The following is a 16121-nucleotide window of genomic DNA, read 5'->3' as shown; positions in this document are numbered from 1 at the left end:
GTTGTTTTTAAGCCATTCCTATGTAGCTTTGGCTTTGTCCTTGGGGCCATTGTCTTGCTGTTAACAAATCTTCTCCCAAGTTGCAGTTCTTTTGCAGACTGCATCAGGTTTTCCTCCAGGATTTCTCTGAATTTTGCTGCATTCATTTTACCCTCTACCTTCACAAGCCTGCTACAGTGAAGCATCCCCACTGCACGATGCAGCCACTACCACGCTTCACGGTAGATATGCGGTGTTTGCCAAACATAGCATTTAGTCTGATGGCCAAAAAGCTCAATTTTGGTTTCATCAGATTGTAGAATCTTCTTCCAGCTGACTTCAGAGTCTCCCACATGCCTTCTGGCAAACTCTAGCTGAAATTTCATACATTTCTTCTTTTTTCCAACAGTGGCTTTCTCTTTGCCTCTCTCCCATAAAGCTGCAACTGGTGAAGCACCCAGACAACAGTTGTATACACAGTATCTCCCATCTCAACCACTGAAGCTTGTAACTCCTCCAGAGTTGTCATAGATCTCCTGGTGACCTCCCTCACTAGTCCCCTTCTTGCACAGTCACTCAGGTTTTGAGGACAGCCTGCTCTCGGCAGATTTACAGCTGTGCCATATTCTTGATGATTGGCTTAACTGTATTCTAAGAGGATATTCAGTGACTTGGAAATTTTCTTGTATCCATCTTCTGACTTGTGCTTTTCAATAATCTTTTCGCAGAGTTGCTTGGAGTGTTCTTTCGTCTTCATGGTGTAGTTTTTGCCAGGATACTGACTCATCAGCATTCGGACCTTTCAGATACAGGTGTGTTTTTGTACTAAAATCAATTGAAACATCCTGACTGCACACAGATCTCCACTTAACTAATTATGTGCCTTCTAAAACCAGTTGGTTGCACCAGTGATGATTTGGAATGTCATATTAAAGGGTGGGGGGGGGTGAATACTAATACAATCAATTATTTTGTATTTTATATTTGTAATTAATTCAGATCACTTTGTTGAGATCTGTTTTCACTTTGACGAGTCTTTTTCTGTTGATCAGTGTCAAAAAAGTCAAATTAAATCCACTGTGATTCAATGTTGTAAAACAATAATCCAAGAAAACTTGGAAGGGGTAAACACTTCCTATAGGCACTGCAGTTATTTCTTCTCGATCATTTAAGCAGCAACTTGTAGATTTGTAAAGTAGAAATGTATCTAATGGGGAACAATGCAGAGTAGCCCGCACCATTTTTAGCATTTGATTTTCCTTGTTTGCTCATTAAGGTGATGTACATTAGAAAGAAATTTGCCTTTTTATTGGATAGTCAGTCTCACACTTCCAGCTCTAGTACAGGACACAATCTATATCCCCGTTCCCCACTCTTAGACTACCAGTTTCGAATTCTTTGCATAAAGAAAATTATGCAAAGAAAATTCCAACAACAGCTTTTTATCCCAAACAATGCTTGCTACTGATTTGACAATATTTCAATTTTACATTTTCATCATTTTGGTTGATTTATAACTGTGGTGAACTTTGGGCAGTGTGTATTTTGTGGTCATTTGCAGTAGGCACCAGACACAATCAGTGGAAACATAATTTTGCAGAGCATTTTTACTTTCACCTTGACGGCGTGAACTCTGTGTTAATTTCAGTTTTACACAATTGCTTCAATTTCATGATACATATAATAACCAAATATGTACAAGCACCACTTGCAGTATTTACACCAGTGGTTTGACACAGTGCACGAGTGATCTCAACAAGTTAAAATAATCAACTAGAATGCTGAGGAGGTGCAGACAATCCTTTTCACTGTTGCGCAAATTTTCAGTGAGTTTCATTAAATAAACTAACTCCAGGTTCCAGGCACAGATTCAAGGCTGGATGCATCATCTTCAGGCAACACAGGGTTCTTCACCCCAGCAGCTTCATTAGTTTCAGAATTATCTTGGGCATACACAGTCTCTTCCATATCTTCCTTTGCCCCACTGACATCCTGAGACTCTGGTTCTTCTTCCTCTTCATCCACTTCTCCATCATCTTCTACATCCATTTCAAAAACACGTACATGTCGTAGGTTTGAACTCAGCTGTTGAATGATAAATATGGGTTAATAAATGCACACAGTAATGGTCTGTATCTGGTTCAAAAATTATATACCTACTTGTTGTGAAAATGTTTGTTCACACACTAAATGAAATGTGTATCATGTAATACCACACATCACTTGGCCAGGTTTTGCCACAAGAATATCGGAGAGGCTAAAGCAAACAAGGTTATTTGTGTAAATTGTACAAGTTCTTATGGATGGACGGAGATGCAGAGTTGTTCAAGATGTTCAAAACTGGTCAAAATTAGAATATCAGTAATAATTGGAAGCCTTTTTAATTACATTACTGTTAATTTACTATCATTAATCTCCAGGACTAGGAATTATCCATAACTTGCAGGGAATTTTTAAACACACTGAATTTAAAATTTTAGTTTCTTACTTCTTTTCTCTCACTTTTGTTTCTATTTCCTGATGTATCCTCCTTTTTTGTTTCTTTATTCTTCTTCTGTACTTGATTTGACATTGAATTGACCCTTTGTTTGTTTTTCAGTCCTTAACTCTCATTAATTAAGGAGGCATTGATCACTTATTCACTCAATGCCCATGACGCCACCTTGACTGCATTTTATCAGCTCCCACTTGCAATAGCTCCATGGGCAAAAACAAACCAGTTATTTACTTAAACAGCCAGATGGCACAGTGGGATCTGGGGTGTTGGAGATGGAGGGATCAAAGCACTGAATTTAATTTACAAACATTTTCTGATATCATGCCATAGTAAAACCTAAATTAATGAATTTAAGGAATTGATAGTTATAATCAAATTCTCAAACATCCATATTACTAATTGTTTTAGTTTAGTTGCAGATTTTGTTTAATATACATTTACAATAAACTTGGAAACATTAAGCTGGAAAGGAACAATTTTACATTATAATTTCAATTATACTTAGAATCTCGACTTTTAAAAATAATATGGACTTAATGCTTGATCTTATGTTGAGTCCCTTACTAAAAATCTTTACAGATTAAAAAAAAATTAGTGAAAATCCTCACAATTTAAATTCTGATGTAAAACTGATCTGAATACTTCTCGTCTTGGATTTCATATGACCACAACTCAGGTGTTAATTGGATCTTAAAAATTACAGAGTCCTCAACATTCACTGCAGCTTCATGTGCTCAAAAACAGATGGAGTATCTAATCATATAATTAAATTCTCCTCTTCGTTTCATTCCTCCCAGTTAAATGCAGCAGAACGTCTAGACTGATTGCATTCCTATCAAAGAGAGTGCAAATGGAATCAGGGCTAAAAACAACCATATTTAGTGGTGGCACCATTGTGGTGGCAGGGAATACCCATGGATCTCTGCCTTTCACATGCTCTTGCAGAAATAAATTATCCAAATCTCAGTATAAAGATTGGTGCCGGTTAAGTCCAGGTAGTGCAGTTGGCCCTGAGATGTGGGACTCATTCTGGCCAGCATAGCAAGTGCCGGTTGCACCTGTTTGCTGTGGCTATGATTTGGGGTTGGTTTTTTTGCATATTCTCTGGAGCATGGAAAGATGGGAGACCAAGTAAAGAAAGGGGAAGCCAAAAGGAGGTGATGAATGAGACGGCAGGATCCAGGCAGCTGGTGCTTTGAGAGTACCAGCAGAGGCAAGGCTTTGATCTTCATTCCTAACATAGTGGTAGGCAGCTCTGGGCTAGAAAGCATGTTGCACTGTATTCTTCTGAGACTAAGTGGGTTTCCCCTGCAACAGGTTAAATGCTCCTGTAACTCATCACTAGTGTACATCCTGCAGTGACTGGTGAGCACAGGGGAGGGAATAGATAATGGGGGAAAAGGGAACTGCTGTGAATGCTCAAGATTATAGACAGAGCTCTATGTATGAATTTGGTTGGACAAAGTTGGGGAGACATGGTAGCGTAGTGGTTAGTACAATGCTTTACTGTAGTAGGCGACCTGGGTTCAATTCCCAGCACTGCCTGAAAGGAGTTTGTACATTCTCCCCGTGACTGCACGTGTTTCCTCTGGGTGCTCCTGTTTCCTCCCACAGTCTAAGCACAAACTGATTGGTAGGCTAATTGGCCATCATGAACTGTCCCGTGATTAGGCTTGGATTAAATCTGGCGACTGCTGGGCCGTATGGCTTGAAGGACTTATTCCGTGCTGTATCTCAATAAATAAATAAATATGTGTGTAGTTATGATGATAACGAGATACATATACTACCAAGCCTTAGTTTTCCTAATGTGATATGAAATGATTTGATGAGGATTGTTAAGTGAAAATGAAATTGGACAGTAATGGAGAGGAAGAAAATAATGTTTGCAACTGACATCTAACAAGTGGGAGTTGTTTTAAGACCCACTGCTCAGAGTACAGAACTGGCATGTTCCAGAAGGAGGAAAGATAAGAACAGCAGGGTAAGGAAACTTTGGATGATGGTAGGCTGATCCAGAAGATTAAGATGCTCAAAGAGAGGGTGGTGGTGAAAGGGTGTTATTCCGGCTGGAGGTCTGTGACCAGTGGTGTTCCTTATGATCTGTACTAGGATCTTTGTTGGTTGTAATATAATATATAAATGACTTGGACAAAGATACAGATGGGATGATTAGTAAGTCTACAGATGACACAAAAATTGGTAGAGTTGCAATCAGTGAAGGTTGTCAAAGGATACCAATATGGGCAGAGAAAAGACAGATGGAGGCAAGTGCGAGGTGTTGCACTTTGAGAGGTCAAATGTAAGGAGAAAAGTGCAGTAAATGACAGGATCCTAAACGAATTAGGATTGATGTACACAGTGGCCTTGGGGTCCAAGTCCTTAGTTCCCCGAAAGTGGCAACACAAGCAGGTAGTGGTTTTAAAAAAAAATGTTTATGGGTTGCTTGTCCACAATGGTTGGGGCTTTATGAGAGTCAAGAAGTCATGTTGGTTAAGGCTACACTTGGAGCATTGTGTACAGGTAAAGGGTCTCAACCCAAAACAGAGATTGTCCCTATCCCTCCAAAGATGCTGCTTGATTTGCTGAGATTTTGTGGCAGGTTTGTGTGTTCCAGCAGGATGCTGTCTGGTTTAGAGTGTATTAGATACTAGGCAAGATTGGGTAAATTAAAATTGTGTCCACTAAAGTGCTGGAGACTGACAGGGAATCAAAGTACATTATTATCACAGTACATACAGTGGCATGCAAAAGTTTGGGCACCCCTGGTCAAAATTTCTGTTACAGTGAATAGTTAAGTGAGTAGAAGATGAACTGATCTCCAAAAGTCATAAATTTAAAGATGAAACATTCTTTTCAACATTTTAAGCAAGATTAGTGTATTATTTTTGTTTTGTACAATTTTAGAATGGAAAAAAAGGAAAGGAGCACCATGCAAAAGTTTGGGCACCCCAAGAGATTTGAGTTCTCAGATAACCTTTACCAAGGTCTCAGACCTTAATTAGCTTGTTAGGGCTATGGCTTGTTCAGTCATTGTTAGGAAAGGACAGGTGATGCAAATTTCAAAGTTTTATAAATACCCTGACTCCTCAAACCTTGTCCCAACAATCAGCAGTCATAGGCTCCTCTAAGCAGCTGCCCAGCACTCTGAAAATTAAAATAAATGATGCCCACAAGGCAGGAGAAGACTATAAGAAGATAGCGAAGCATTTTTAGGTAGCTGTTTCCTCAGTTCGTAATGTAATTAAGAAATGGCAGTTAACAGGAACAGTGGAGGTCAAGTTGAGGTCTGGAAGACCAAGAAAACTTTCTGAGAGAACTGCTCGTAGGATAGCTAGAAAGGCAAATCAAAACCCCTGTTTAACTGCAAAAGACCTTCAGGAAGATTTAACAGACTTTGGAGTGGTGGTGCACTGTTCTACTGTGCAGCGACACCTGTACAAATATGACCTTCATGGAAGAGTCATCAGAAAAAAACTTTTCCTGCATTCTCACCACAAAATTCAGCGTCAGAAGTTTGCAAAGGAACATCTAAACAAGCCTGATGTATTTTGGAAACAAGTCCTGTGGACTGATGAAGTTAAAACAGAACTTTTGGCCGCAATGAGCAAAGGTATGTTTGGAGAAAAAAGGGTGCAGAATTTCACGAAAAGAACACCTCCCCAACTGTTAAGCATGGGGGTGGATCGATCATGCTTTGGGCTTGTGTTGCAGCCAGTGGCATTGGAACATTTCACTGGTAGAGGGAAGAATGAATTCAATTAAATATCAGCAAATTCTGGAAGCAAACATCACACCATCTGTAAAAAAGCTGAAGATGAAAAGAGGATGGCTTCTACAACTGTATAATGTTCCTAAACACACCTCAAAATCCACAATGGACTTGCCATGGCCCTCACAGTCCCCCGACCTAAACGTCGTCGAAAATCTGTGGATAGACCTCAAAAGAGCAGTGCATGCAAGACGGCCCAAGAATCTCACAGAACTAGATGCCTTTTGCAAGGAAGAATGGGCGAAAATCCCCCAAAGAACTGAAAGACTCTTAGCTGGCTACAGAAAATGTTTACAAGCTGTGATACTTGCCAAAAGGGGTGTTACTAAGTACTGACCATGCAGGGTGCCCAAACTTTTGCTTCGGGCCCTTATCCCTTTTCGTATTTTTAAACTGTAAAAGATGGAAAAAAAAAGTAATCTTGCTTAAAATAGTGAAGAAATGTGTCATCTTTAACTTTATGCCTTTTGGAAATCAGGTCATCTTTTACTCGCTTAGCTATTCACAGTAACAGAAGTTTTGACCAGGGTGCCCAAATTTTTGCATGCCACTGTATATGTCACACATACAACCCTGAGATTCATTTTTTGTGGGCATTCACAGTAAATACAAGGAGCACAATAGAATCAATGAAAGGCTGCACCCAACGGGGCAGATAAACAACCAATGTGCAAAAGATAACAAACTGAGCAAATACAAAAAGAAAAAAAATAAGTAAATATCAAGAACATGAGATGAAGAGTCCTTCAAAGTGACTCTGTAGTTGTGGGAACAGTTCAGTGATGAGTGAGTGAAGTTATTCCCCTCTGGTTCAAGAGCCTGATGGTTGAGGAGTAGTAACTGTTCCTAAACCTGGTGGTGTGATGGAAGTTTATAAAATGAAGAGAAGCATAGACGGTCAGAACTTTTTCCCAGGGCAGTAATGTCAAATATTAGAGAGCATAGCTTTAAGGTGAGGGGTAAAATTTAAAGGAGATGTACATATTAAGTCTTTTACAGACGCAAACACGAGGAAATCTGCAGATGCTGGAATTTCGAGCAACAAACATAAAAGTTGCTGGTGAACGCAGCAGGCCAGGCAGCATCTCTAGGAAGAGGTACAGTCAACGTTTCGGGCCGAGACCCTTCATCAGGACTAACTGAAAGAAGAGCTAGTAAGAGATTGGAAAGTGGGAGGGGGAGGGGGAGATCCAAAATGATAGGAGAAGACAGGAGGGGGAGAGATGGAGCCAAGAACTGGACAGTTCATTGGCAGAAGGAATATGAGAGGATATCCTTGTAAGCGGAACAAGTGCTACACATGCCCTTACACTTCCTCCCTTACCACCATTCAGGGCCCCAGACAGTCCTTCCAGGTGAGGCGACACTTCACCTGTGTGTCGGCTGGGGTGATATACTGAGTCCGGCGCTCCTGATGTGGCCTTCTAAATATTGGCAAGACCTGATGCAGGCTGGGAGACCGTTTCGCTGAACACCTACGCTCTGTCCAGCAGGATCTCCCAGTGGCCACACATTTTAATCCCACGTCCCATTCCCATTCTGATATGTCTATCCACGGCCTCCTCTACTGTCAAAATGAAGCCATGCTCAGGTTGGAGGAACAACACTTTATATTCCGTCTGGGTAGCCTCCAACCTGATGGCACGAACATTGACTTCTCTAACTTCTGTTAATGCCCCACCTCCCCCCGTACCCCATTTGTTATTTATTTATTATATATATGTTCTTTTTCTCTCTCTCCTTTTTCTCTCACTATACTCCTTGCCCATCCTCTGGGCTCCCCCCTCCCCCTTTCTTTCTCCCTAGGCCTCCCGTCCCATGATCCTCTCATATCCCTTTTGCCAATCAACTGTCCAGCTCTTGGCTCCACCCTCCCCCTCCTGTCTTCTCCTATCATTTCGGATCTCTCGCTTCCCCTCCCCCTCTCAAATGTCTTACTAGCGCTTCTTTCAGTTAGTCCTGACGAAGGGTCTCGGCCCGAAATGTCGACTGTACCTCTTCCTAGAGATGCTGCCTGGCCTGCTGCATTCACCAGCAACTTTTAAGTCTTTTACAAAGATGTGATAAGTACCTGGAACTCAATATCGGGGTGGGAGTGAAAGCAAAAACAAAAATGGCAGTTAAGAGCCTTTTAGATGGGCATAAAAATATGGAAGCCATGGATCATGTACAAGCAGAAGTGATTAGTTTAATTTGGCATCATGTTTGACACAGACATTGTGAACAAAGGGCTTGTTCCTGCCTTGTACATTTTAGTAAAAAGAACTTCTACCCTGAGGTATCTCGAGTTTCCCATTGCTTTTTAATTTTAATTTTCCATCCCATTCTCACTCTGATGTTTTACTCTACTGCAACTATGCCCATCAAAAGCTCAAGGAATCTTCTGACTTGGCACATCACAACCGTTATGACTCAACACTATATAATTTTACACAACCCACTTTCTAGTATCCATCAGAAGTCGCCAGTTCTCACAAACAATAGAAACCTGTAATATTTACTGTTTTTCCCCACACTGCCGAATTTCCAGAAACTGTACAGGTCCATATCTCACAATTCCAGTGCAGTATTTTTTCCTCTGATTTCTATTTACAAATTTTACAGACAGATTATCTGTGACTCATTAGCTTCTCCCTCAGCCAGTACCAGCATTATTTTGTATCATTCAATTTTTCTGGACCACACCAAATCATAGACATTTCCTTGCTTTTCTCTAGCACTCCATTTCCTCAGAACATACAACATGCTTCTTTTGTAATTTAGTTCTGATGAAAGATCAGAAACCTGAAATAATATTTCTTTTCTCTGCTGAATATTTGTAGCACCTTCTGTTTTCATTCCAGTTCCTGATGTTTTTCTTTTCCAACCAACTTGCTATTCTGTTGAAGATTCTTTACGAGGTATGGTTTGACTTTATTAGATTATAATGTGGTAAATTACTGTAAATCTTTTGGAAATCTGGTTAAGTTACATCTCCTGCAATATTTCTACGCTTGCAAAGAACTAAATAAGAATAATAATTTCAGACTTCATATTATTAATGCATTTCTGCTTTTTTAGATATTTTTCTATTTAGAATTTGTTTCTCCATCCATTGTTGTAAAGGCAACTGGTCTATTGGCCCCTGGATGTGTTCTAGCTCCTATCTTAAATGAATGAACAGCTTATTAGCTACTCATCAGTCTTCTGGTGCTAATTCCCTTTTAAATGAACTATTAAATATTGCCCCTGCTACAATATCCCTAACCTATTACAGTGCATTGATGTAATTTGTCACCATTGGGGGTTTCATCCTCAAATTATTTTAAATGCTGAATCATTTCCAATGTGATCCTCAGAATGACAGGTCTGCCTGACCTAACATCTTACTTGAGACTGAAGCAAAGTGATTATTTAAACTTGCTCATCTTTGCCAATGCAATACACACAAAATGCTGGAGGAACTCAGCAGGTCAAGCAGCTCCGATGGAAAAAGAGTACAGTTGACGTCTTGGCCCGAAACATCGACTGTACTCTTTTCCATAGATGCTTTCTCTGTGTGTTGCCTGGATTAACAGCAGCTGCAGATTTTCTCTTGCTTGTCATCTTCACCAATGATTTTGTTCTCTCAACCACTTAATAGTCCTATCTTCCTCTCAACTATCCATTTCTGAATATGATTGACTATTTTGTCTTTTGTTCCCACAATTTCACAGTTACTCTGCCATAATAATTGTTTGAAAAGTCAAATAATCCAATAGTAACTAAAATAGCACAAATTCATTAGCTAGAATGTATCATAATTTTTTCAACCATCAACCTTTCTGAATCATCTGGTAAGATCATTGTAAGGAACCGAGTCTCTACTCTTTGGTCTTCTGATAATGTGGAATATACAAACCTTTGAGCTTCTGCAATGGAAAAAGAAAACAATAGGCAATTTATAACTTAATTCAAAAATATGCCTTGTAAAAGAACAAATTATATATTTACATAGAAAAGATCCCAAGCTCTTTAACACAAACATTAATGTGACACCATGCCACATAAGGACATGTTATTGTTTAAAAACATAGCAGCTGCTACAGCTTGGGAGGCATAAAAGGTCATTATTAGAAACATACAGATACAGAATATTAGAGGCATTCTCAGAGAAAGGAGCAATCAGTCTCCATGTTCCAGATTTTTAAAGGTGCTACTGAATTTCCTAATAAAATGAAAAGCCTAGATGCCAGAAATATGAAATAAAAACACTGAAAATATTCATCTAATCAGGCAGCATCTGTGGAGAGACAGAAACAGAATTAATATTTCAGACAAATGGCCATGCATCACTTAGGAGCTACTTACCACACAGGAAACCTTACGAATACCATTTACAGCAATATGTTGTGCCTTCATGTTCTCTAAAGTGCGGGATTGATTTTCAACAGTTACTGTCCGAACAGGAATACTGTCAGTCTGTTCATCTAGCCTACAAAAAAACAAAACTCCATACTGAACTTTGATCTCAAATTGGACCGAGCATCACAAATAAAGATCAGTACTGATTTTTTTTTTGATTAATAGAATTCATGTGACTTGTTTTAGAATAGTGAGAGTCGAGAATAGAAAAATATCGGAATAAATTTGTGAAGCGAGTAATAGTGTGCTTATAGGGAGGTTAAATTGACAAAATCTGCTATCATGCTCACTTAAAAGTGCTGAAAGTTGCTGTTGGTTTCCTGTTCTTCCATAATCTGTCATTACAGACTTCTTTGATGTAAACCAACAGATATCAGTGAATTTGGCATGCACTTCAACTGTTTACTTACTATTATCATTATAAAAACCTTGAAAATGTAACGCTTCATTGAATGTGGTTTAACTGACTTAAAATGGCATCCTATTCTATTATTATTCTTTACTGATTCTAAAGAAAATGCCACTTAAAATTGGATGTCACAATCCTTTAACAGCTCTTTTAGATGTTTAAATAAATTGGATTAAAAAAGTAATAAAAACCCCATCCGTCATTTACTGCCTGAAAATTCTTCAATATGACTGGCTGCTCAGCTTGCTTGATAAGCCCTGCCCACTATTCAACACATCTGCAAACAGTGCTGCCCATAAGAAAGTAACATCCATCAGCAAGGACCCTCAGCATCCAGGCCATGCTCTCTTTTCGCTGCTGACATCGGGAAGGAGATACAGGTCCCACGATACCAGGTGAGGAACATTTATTACCCTTCAACCATTAAGCTCCTGACTAAACGTTGTTAACTTCAATCACCTCAATTCTGAAATGATTCCACAACCTATTGACTCACTTTCAAGGTCTCCACAACTCAGCATGACTTATTTATTTATTATTTTTTAATTTGCATAGTTTGTCTTATTTGGCAGTTTGTTTACCAGTCTTTGTGTGTAGTTTTCCATAGTCATAGTAAAGTACAGAACAGAAACAGGCCAATCTCCCATCTATTCCATGCCAAACCATTTAGGTTGCCTACTCCCATTGAAACTACACCCGGACCATAGCCATCCATACCTTTCCCATCCATGTATCTATCCAAATTTCCCTTAAATGTTGAAACTGAAATTGTATCCACACTCTCACCATCCTCTGAGTGAAGAAGTTTCCCTTCATGTTCCCCTTAAACATTTCACCTTTCACTCTTAACTCATGACTTCTGGTTGTAGTCCCATGGAACTTTAGTGGAAAAAGCCTGCTTGCATTTACCCTATCTCTACCCCACATTTTTTGTATACATCTATCAATCTCCCCTCACTCTTCTACATTCTAGCGAATAAAGTTCCAACAATTTAATCTTTCCTTATACTAAAACTGAAGCCCTCTAGTCCCAGCAACATCCTTGTAAACTATCTCTGTACTCTGTCAATCTTATTTACATTTCTTCTATAGGTGACCATAACTGTACACAATACTCCAAATTTGGCCTTACCGATGTCTTATACAACTTCAACACCTCAACTCCTGTACTCAATACTTTGAGCTATGAAGGTCAATGTGCCAAAACTTTCTTTACAACCCTATCTGCCTGTGATTCCACTTTCAATGAATTGTGGACCTGTATTCCCTTGTTCTACCACACTACCACACAGCCTGACTGCTCGCTATGTAAGACCTACTCTGACTGGTCCTCCAGAAGAGCAACACATCACATTTGTCTGCACTAAATTCCATCTACCATTTTTCACCTAATATTTCCAGCTGATCCAAATCCCACTGCAAGCTTTGATAGTCTTCTGTGCTGTCTACTACACCCCCAATCTTGATGTTATCTGCAAATTTGCTGATCCAGTTAACCACATTATTATCCAGATTGTTGATTTAGATGACAAACAGAAATCGTGCCAGTACTGATCACAGGCCTCCGCTCTGTCAGAGTGGCACCCATCTAATACCACTCTCTGGCTTCTCCCACGAAGACAATATCTAATCCAATTTACTACCTCATCTTCAATGCCAAATGACTGAACCTTCTTGACCATCCTCCCATGCAGGACCTCATCAAATGCCTTGCCGAAGTGCATGTACACAACAGCCACTGCCTTGCCTTCATTAACTTTCCTGATAACTTCCTCAAAAAACTCTGTAAGATTGGTTAGACATGACCTACCATGCACAAAACCATTCTAACTATCCCTATATCAGTCTCTGTCTATTCAAATACTCATAAATCCAGTCCCTTAGGATACCTTCCAATAACTTTCCCAGTACAGACGTCAGGCTCACTGGCCTATATTTTCCTGGTTTATTTTTACAGCCTTTCTTAAAGAGCAGAACAATATTAGCTGTCCTCCAGTCCTCCATAACCTCACTTGCCACTAAGGATGGTTTAAATATCTGCTAGGGATCCTGAAATTTCTGTACTTGCCTCCCTATGCTTGTCAGGCCCTGGGAATTTATCCACCCTAATTTGCCTCAAGTCAGCAAACTCCTTCTCCTCTGTAATGTGTATACGGTCCATGACTTCTGTGCTGTTTTGCCTCACTTCTATAGAGACAGTGTCAATCTTCTGAGTAAACACTGACTAAATCTATTTAAGAACTCCCCCATCTCTTTTGGCTCCACGCATATATTACCATTCTGATCTTCCAGAGAATCAGTTTTGTCCCTTGCAATCCTTTTGCTCTTAACAAATCTGTAGAAGCTCTTAGGATTATCCCCCACCTTGTCTGTTAGAGCAACCTCATACCTTCTTTTAGCTCTGCTGATTTTGTTCTTAATTCTTCCCTTGCCTTTCTTCTACTTGGGTACCTCATTTGATCCACCTGAGCCTGCTATCTCAATATCTCTTGAAATCTAACGTTCCCTAACCTTGTTATCCTTACCTTTTATTCTGACAAGCACATACAAGCTTTCTACTCTCAAAACTTCACTTTTGAAGGCCTCCTACTTGCTAAGTGCACCTTTGCCAGAAAACAGTCTGTCCCAGTCGACACTTGCCGGATCATTTCTGATACCATCAAAATCGGCCTTTCTCCAATTTAGAACCTCAACCCGAGGACCCAGACCTATCATTTTCCATAATTACTGTGAAACTAATGGCATTGTGATCATTAGATGCAAAGTGTTCCCCTACACAAACTTCTGTCACCTGCCTGTCTCATTTCCTAATAGGAGATCAAGTTTTGCATACTACCTTGTTGGGACTTCTGTGTACTGATTAAGTAAACTTCCCTGAACACATTTGGAAAAATGCCCGATGCCACCTAGTCGTTTTACAGTATTGGAGTCCCAGTCAATAAATGAAAAGTTAAATAACCTACTACCACAACCTTATCACAAACAGAGAAAATCTACAGGTGGTGGAAATTTGAACAGCACACACAAAATGCTGGAGGAACTCAGCAGGCCAGGCAGCTTCTCAGGGGAAAAAAAAGTACAGTTAACATTTTGGACCAAAACCCTTTGACAGGACTGGAGAAAAAAAGGCTGAGGAGTAGATTTGTAAGGTGGGCGGAAGGGAAAGGAACACAGGCAAAAGGTGAAACTTGGAGGGGGAGGGATGAAGCAAAGAGCTAGGAAGTTGATTGGTGAAGGAGACAGAAGGCCATGGAAGAAAGAAAAAGGTGGGGGGGAGGGGAAGGAGCACCAGAGGGAGGCGATGGGCAGGCAAGGAGATAACATGAGAGAGGGACAAGGGGATGGGTAATAGTGAAGGAGGTTGGGGGGGGGGGGGAGAGAGGCATTACTGGAAGTCTGAGAAATAGATGTTTATGCCATCAGATTTGGAGGCTACCTAAATGGAATATAAGGTGCTGTTCCTCCAAACTAAGTGTGGCCTTATCCTGACAGTGGAGGAGGCCATGGATGGACATAATGGAATGGGAAGTGGAAATAATATGGGTGGCCACTGGGAGATCCCACTTGATTTGGCGGACGGAGCGTAAATGCTCAGCGAAGCAGTCTCCCAATCTATGGCGGGTCTCATCAATATACAAGAGGCCACACCAGGAGCACCGAACATAGTATATGACCCTAATAGACTCACAGGTGAAGTGTCGTCTCACCTGGAAGGACTACTTGGGGCCCTAAATGGTAGTCAGGGAGGAGGTGTAAGGGTAGGTGTAGCATTTGTTCTGTTTGCAAGGTTAAGTGCCAGGAGGGAGATCAGTGGGGAGGGAACACAACCTTATGTTTTTTACACCAGTCCGCATTGGGTGGTCTATAATATAGCCCCAGTAATGTGGTCATATCTTTCTTATTCCTCCGTTCCACCCATAAAGCCTCACTAAATAAGTTCTCCAGTCTGTCCTGAGTGAGCACTATCATGGCATTTTCCCTGACTTGTAACACCACCCCTTCCCTTTTAATCCCTCCTGCTTTATCACATCTAAAACAATCGAACCCTGAAAAACTGAGCTGCAAGTCCTGCCTCTCCTGCAACCAAGTTTCACTAATGTTGACAATATCATAATTCCATGCCGAGCTTTACTTTTTGTATTATAATATACACAACTCAGAACATTAATCCCACCATGCCCAACCTTCTGATTCCTGACTTTGTCTGAGGTCTTAACATGTTTCCACAATCACTCTACTATTTGTTCTGGCACTCTGGTTTCCATCTTCCTGCAACTCTAATTTAAACTGCTCCACCCCCACCCCCGTGCATTACCAGCAATCTTTCCTGCTAGGGTATTCATCCCTCTTAAGTTCAGCTGCAAACTGTCTCTTCTGTACAGGTCCACCTTCCCTGGAAGAGCCCAATGATCCTATTCATTGATTTTAATGTATTTATTTGTTCCACTGTGAATATCTTCAAGAAGATGTCTCAAGGTAGTATATGGTGACGTACATATTTTCTGATAATAAATTTATTTTGAACTTTGAATATCATTATTGTTGTGGGAGGGGAGAGGAAGTTCAAAAATCTCCTGTAGACAATGCTTGATACTAGCTGTTGCTGGGCAAGATATTTCATGCCACAAACACTGTTAGATCATTGTGGGTACTTTCTTTTAAAATAGACATCAGTAGTGATCCCCTAACTAAATTCAAAATGGAACACTTTCAATTCAATAAAGTATGGTAGAAATAGCAAGCTTAATCATTTTCAATTTTTTTGTGTTATTCAGTAATACAAACAACACGAAGTTATTTAAAAGGATGAGGATTGTGGGTATGGAACCTCTATGTTATTGCACCATAGCAAAGTAACTCCTTTTTTCAACATGACCACCTACAATTCTGATTACAAGTTACACATATTTTAAAATGGGGAAAATTCATAGGGACCTTAGATCCTTAACAGCTTTTCATTTGTATTTATATTACACAACCATTCATTACTGTTTTAAAATAGCTACATGTGAAAAATATTAAGATAAATTGAGTTTAACCATGTGTAAAATTTATGCAGGACGTTGCAGTTTCACTGATTC

The 16121-nt window shown here is 40.0% G+C and overlaps 1 protein-coding gene across 4 annotated transcripts in view; it reads right to left on the bottom strand.

Annotated features, from left to right (window-relative positions):
• Nucleotides 1-1276: 1276 nt before the first annotated feature.
• Nucleotides 1277-16121, bottom strand: part of anapc4 (anaphase promoting complex subunit 4) — a 115836-nt gene continuing 100991 nt past the window's right edge. For 3 of the 4 annotated variants that reach the window (XM_063043341.1, XM_063043342.1, XM_063043344.1), the window contains 2 exons: nucleotides 10578-10701; nucleotides 1277-2064 (listed from right to left, as the gene is read on the bottom strand). In XM_063043341.1, the coding sequence (XP_062899411.1) occupies nucleotides 1825-2064; nucleotides 10578-10701 (364 nt within the window). In that variant the 3' untranslated portion in view covers nucleotides 1277-1824. The remainder of the gene's footprint in view (nucleotides 2065-10577; nucleotides 10702-16121) is intronic. The other variant, XM_063043340.1, reaches the window with a different exon arrangement.

This window comes from Mobula hypostoma, chromosome 3 (assembly GCF_963921235.1).
Source record: "Mobula hypostoma chromosome 3, sMobHyp1.1, whole genome shotgun sequence".
Lineage (NCBI taxonomy): Eukaryota > Metazoa > Chordata > Chondrichthyes > Myliobatiformes > Myliobatidae > Mobula > Mobula hypostoma.
This window is presented reverse-complemented; position numbering and strand designations above follow the sequence as displayed.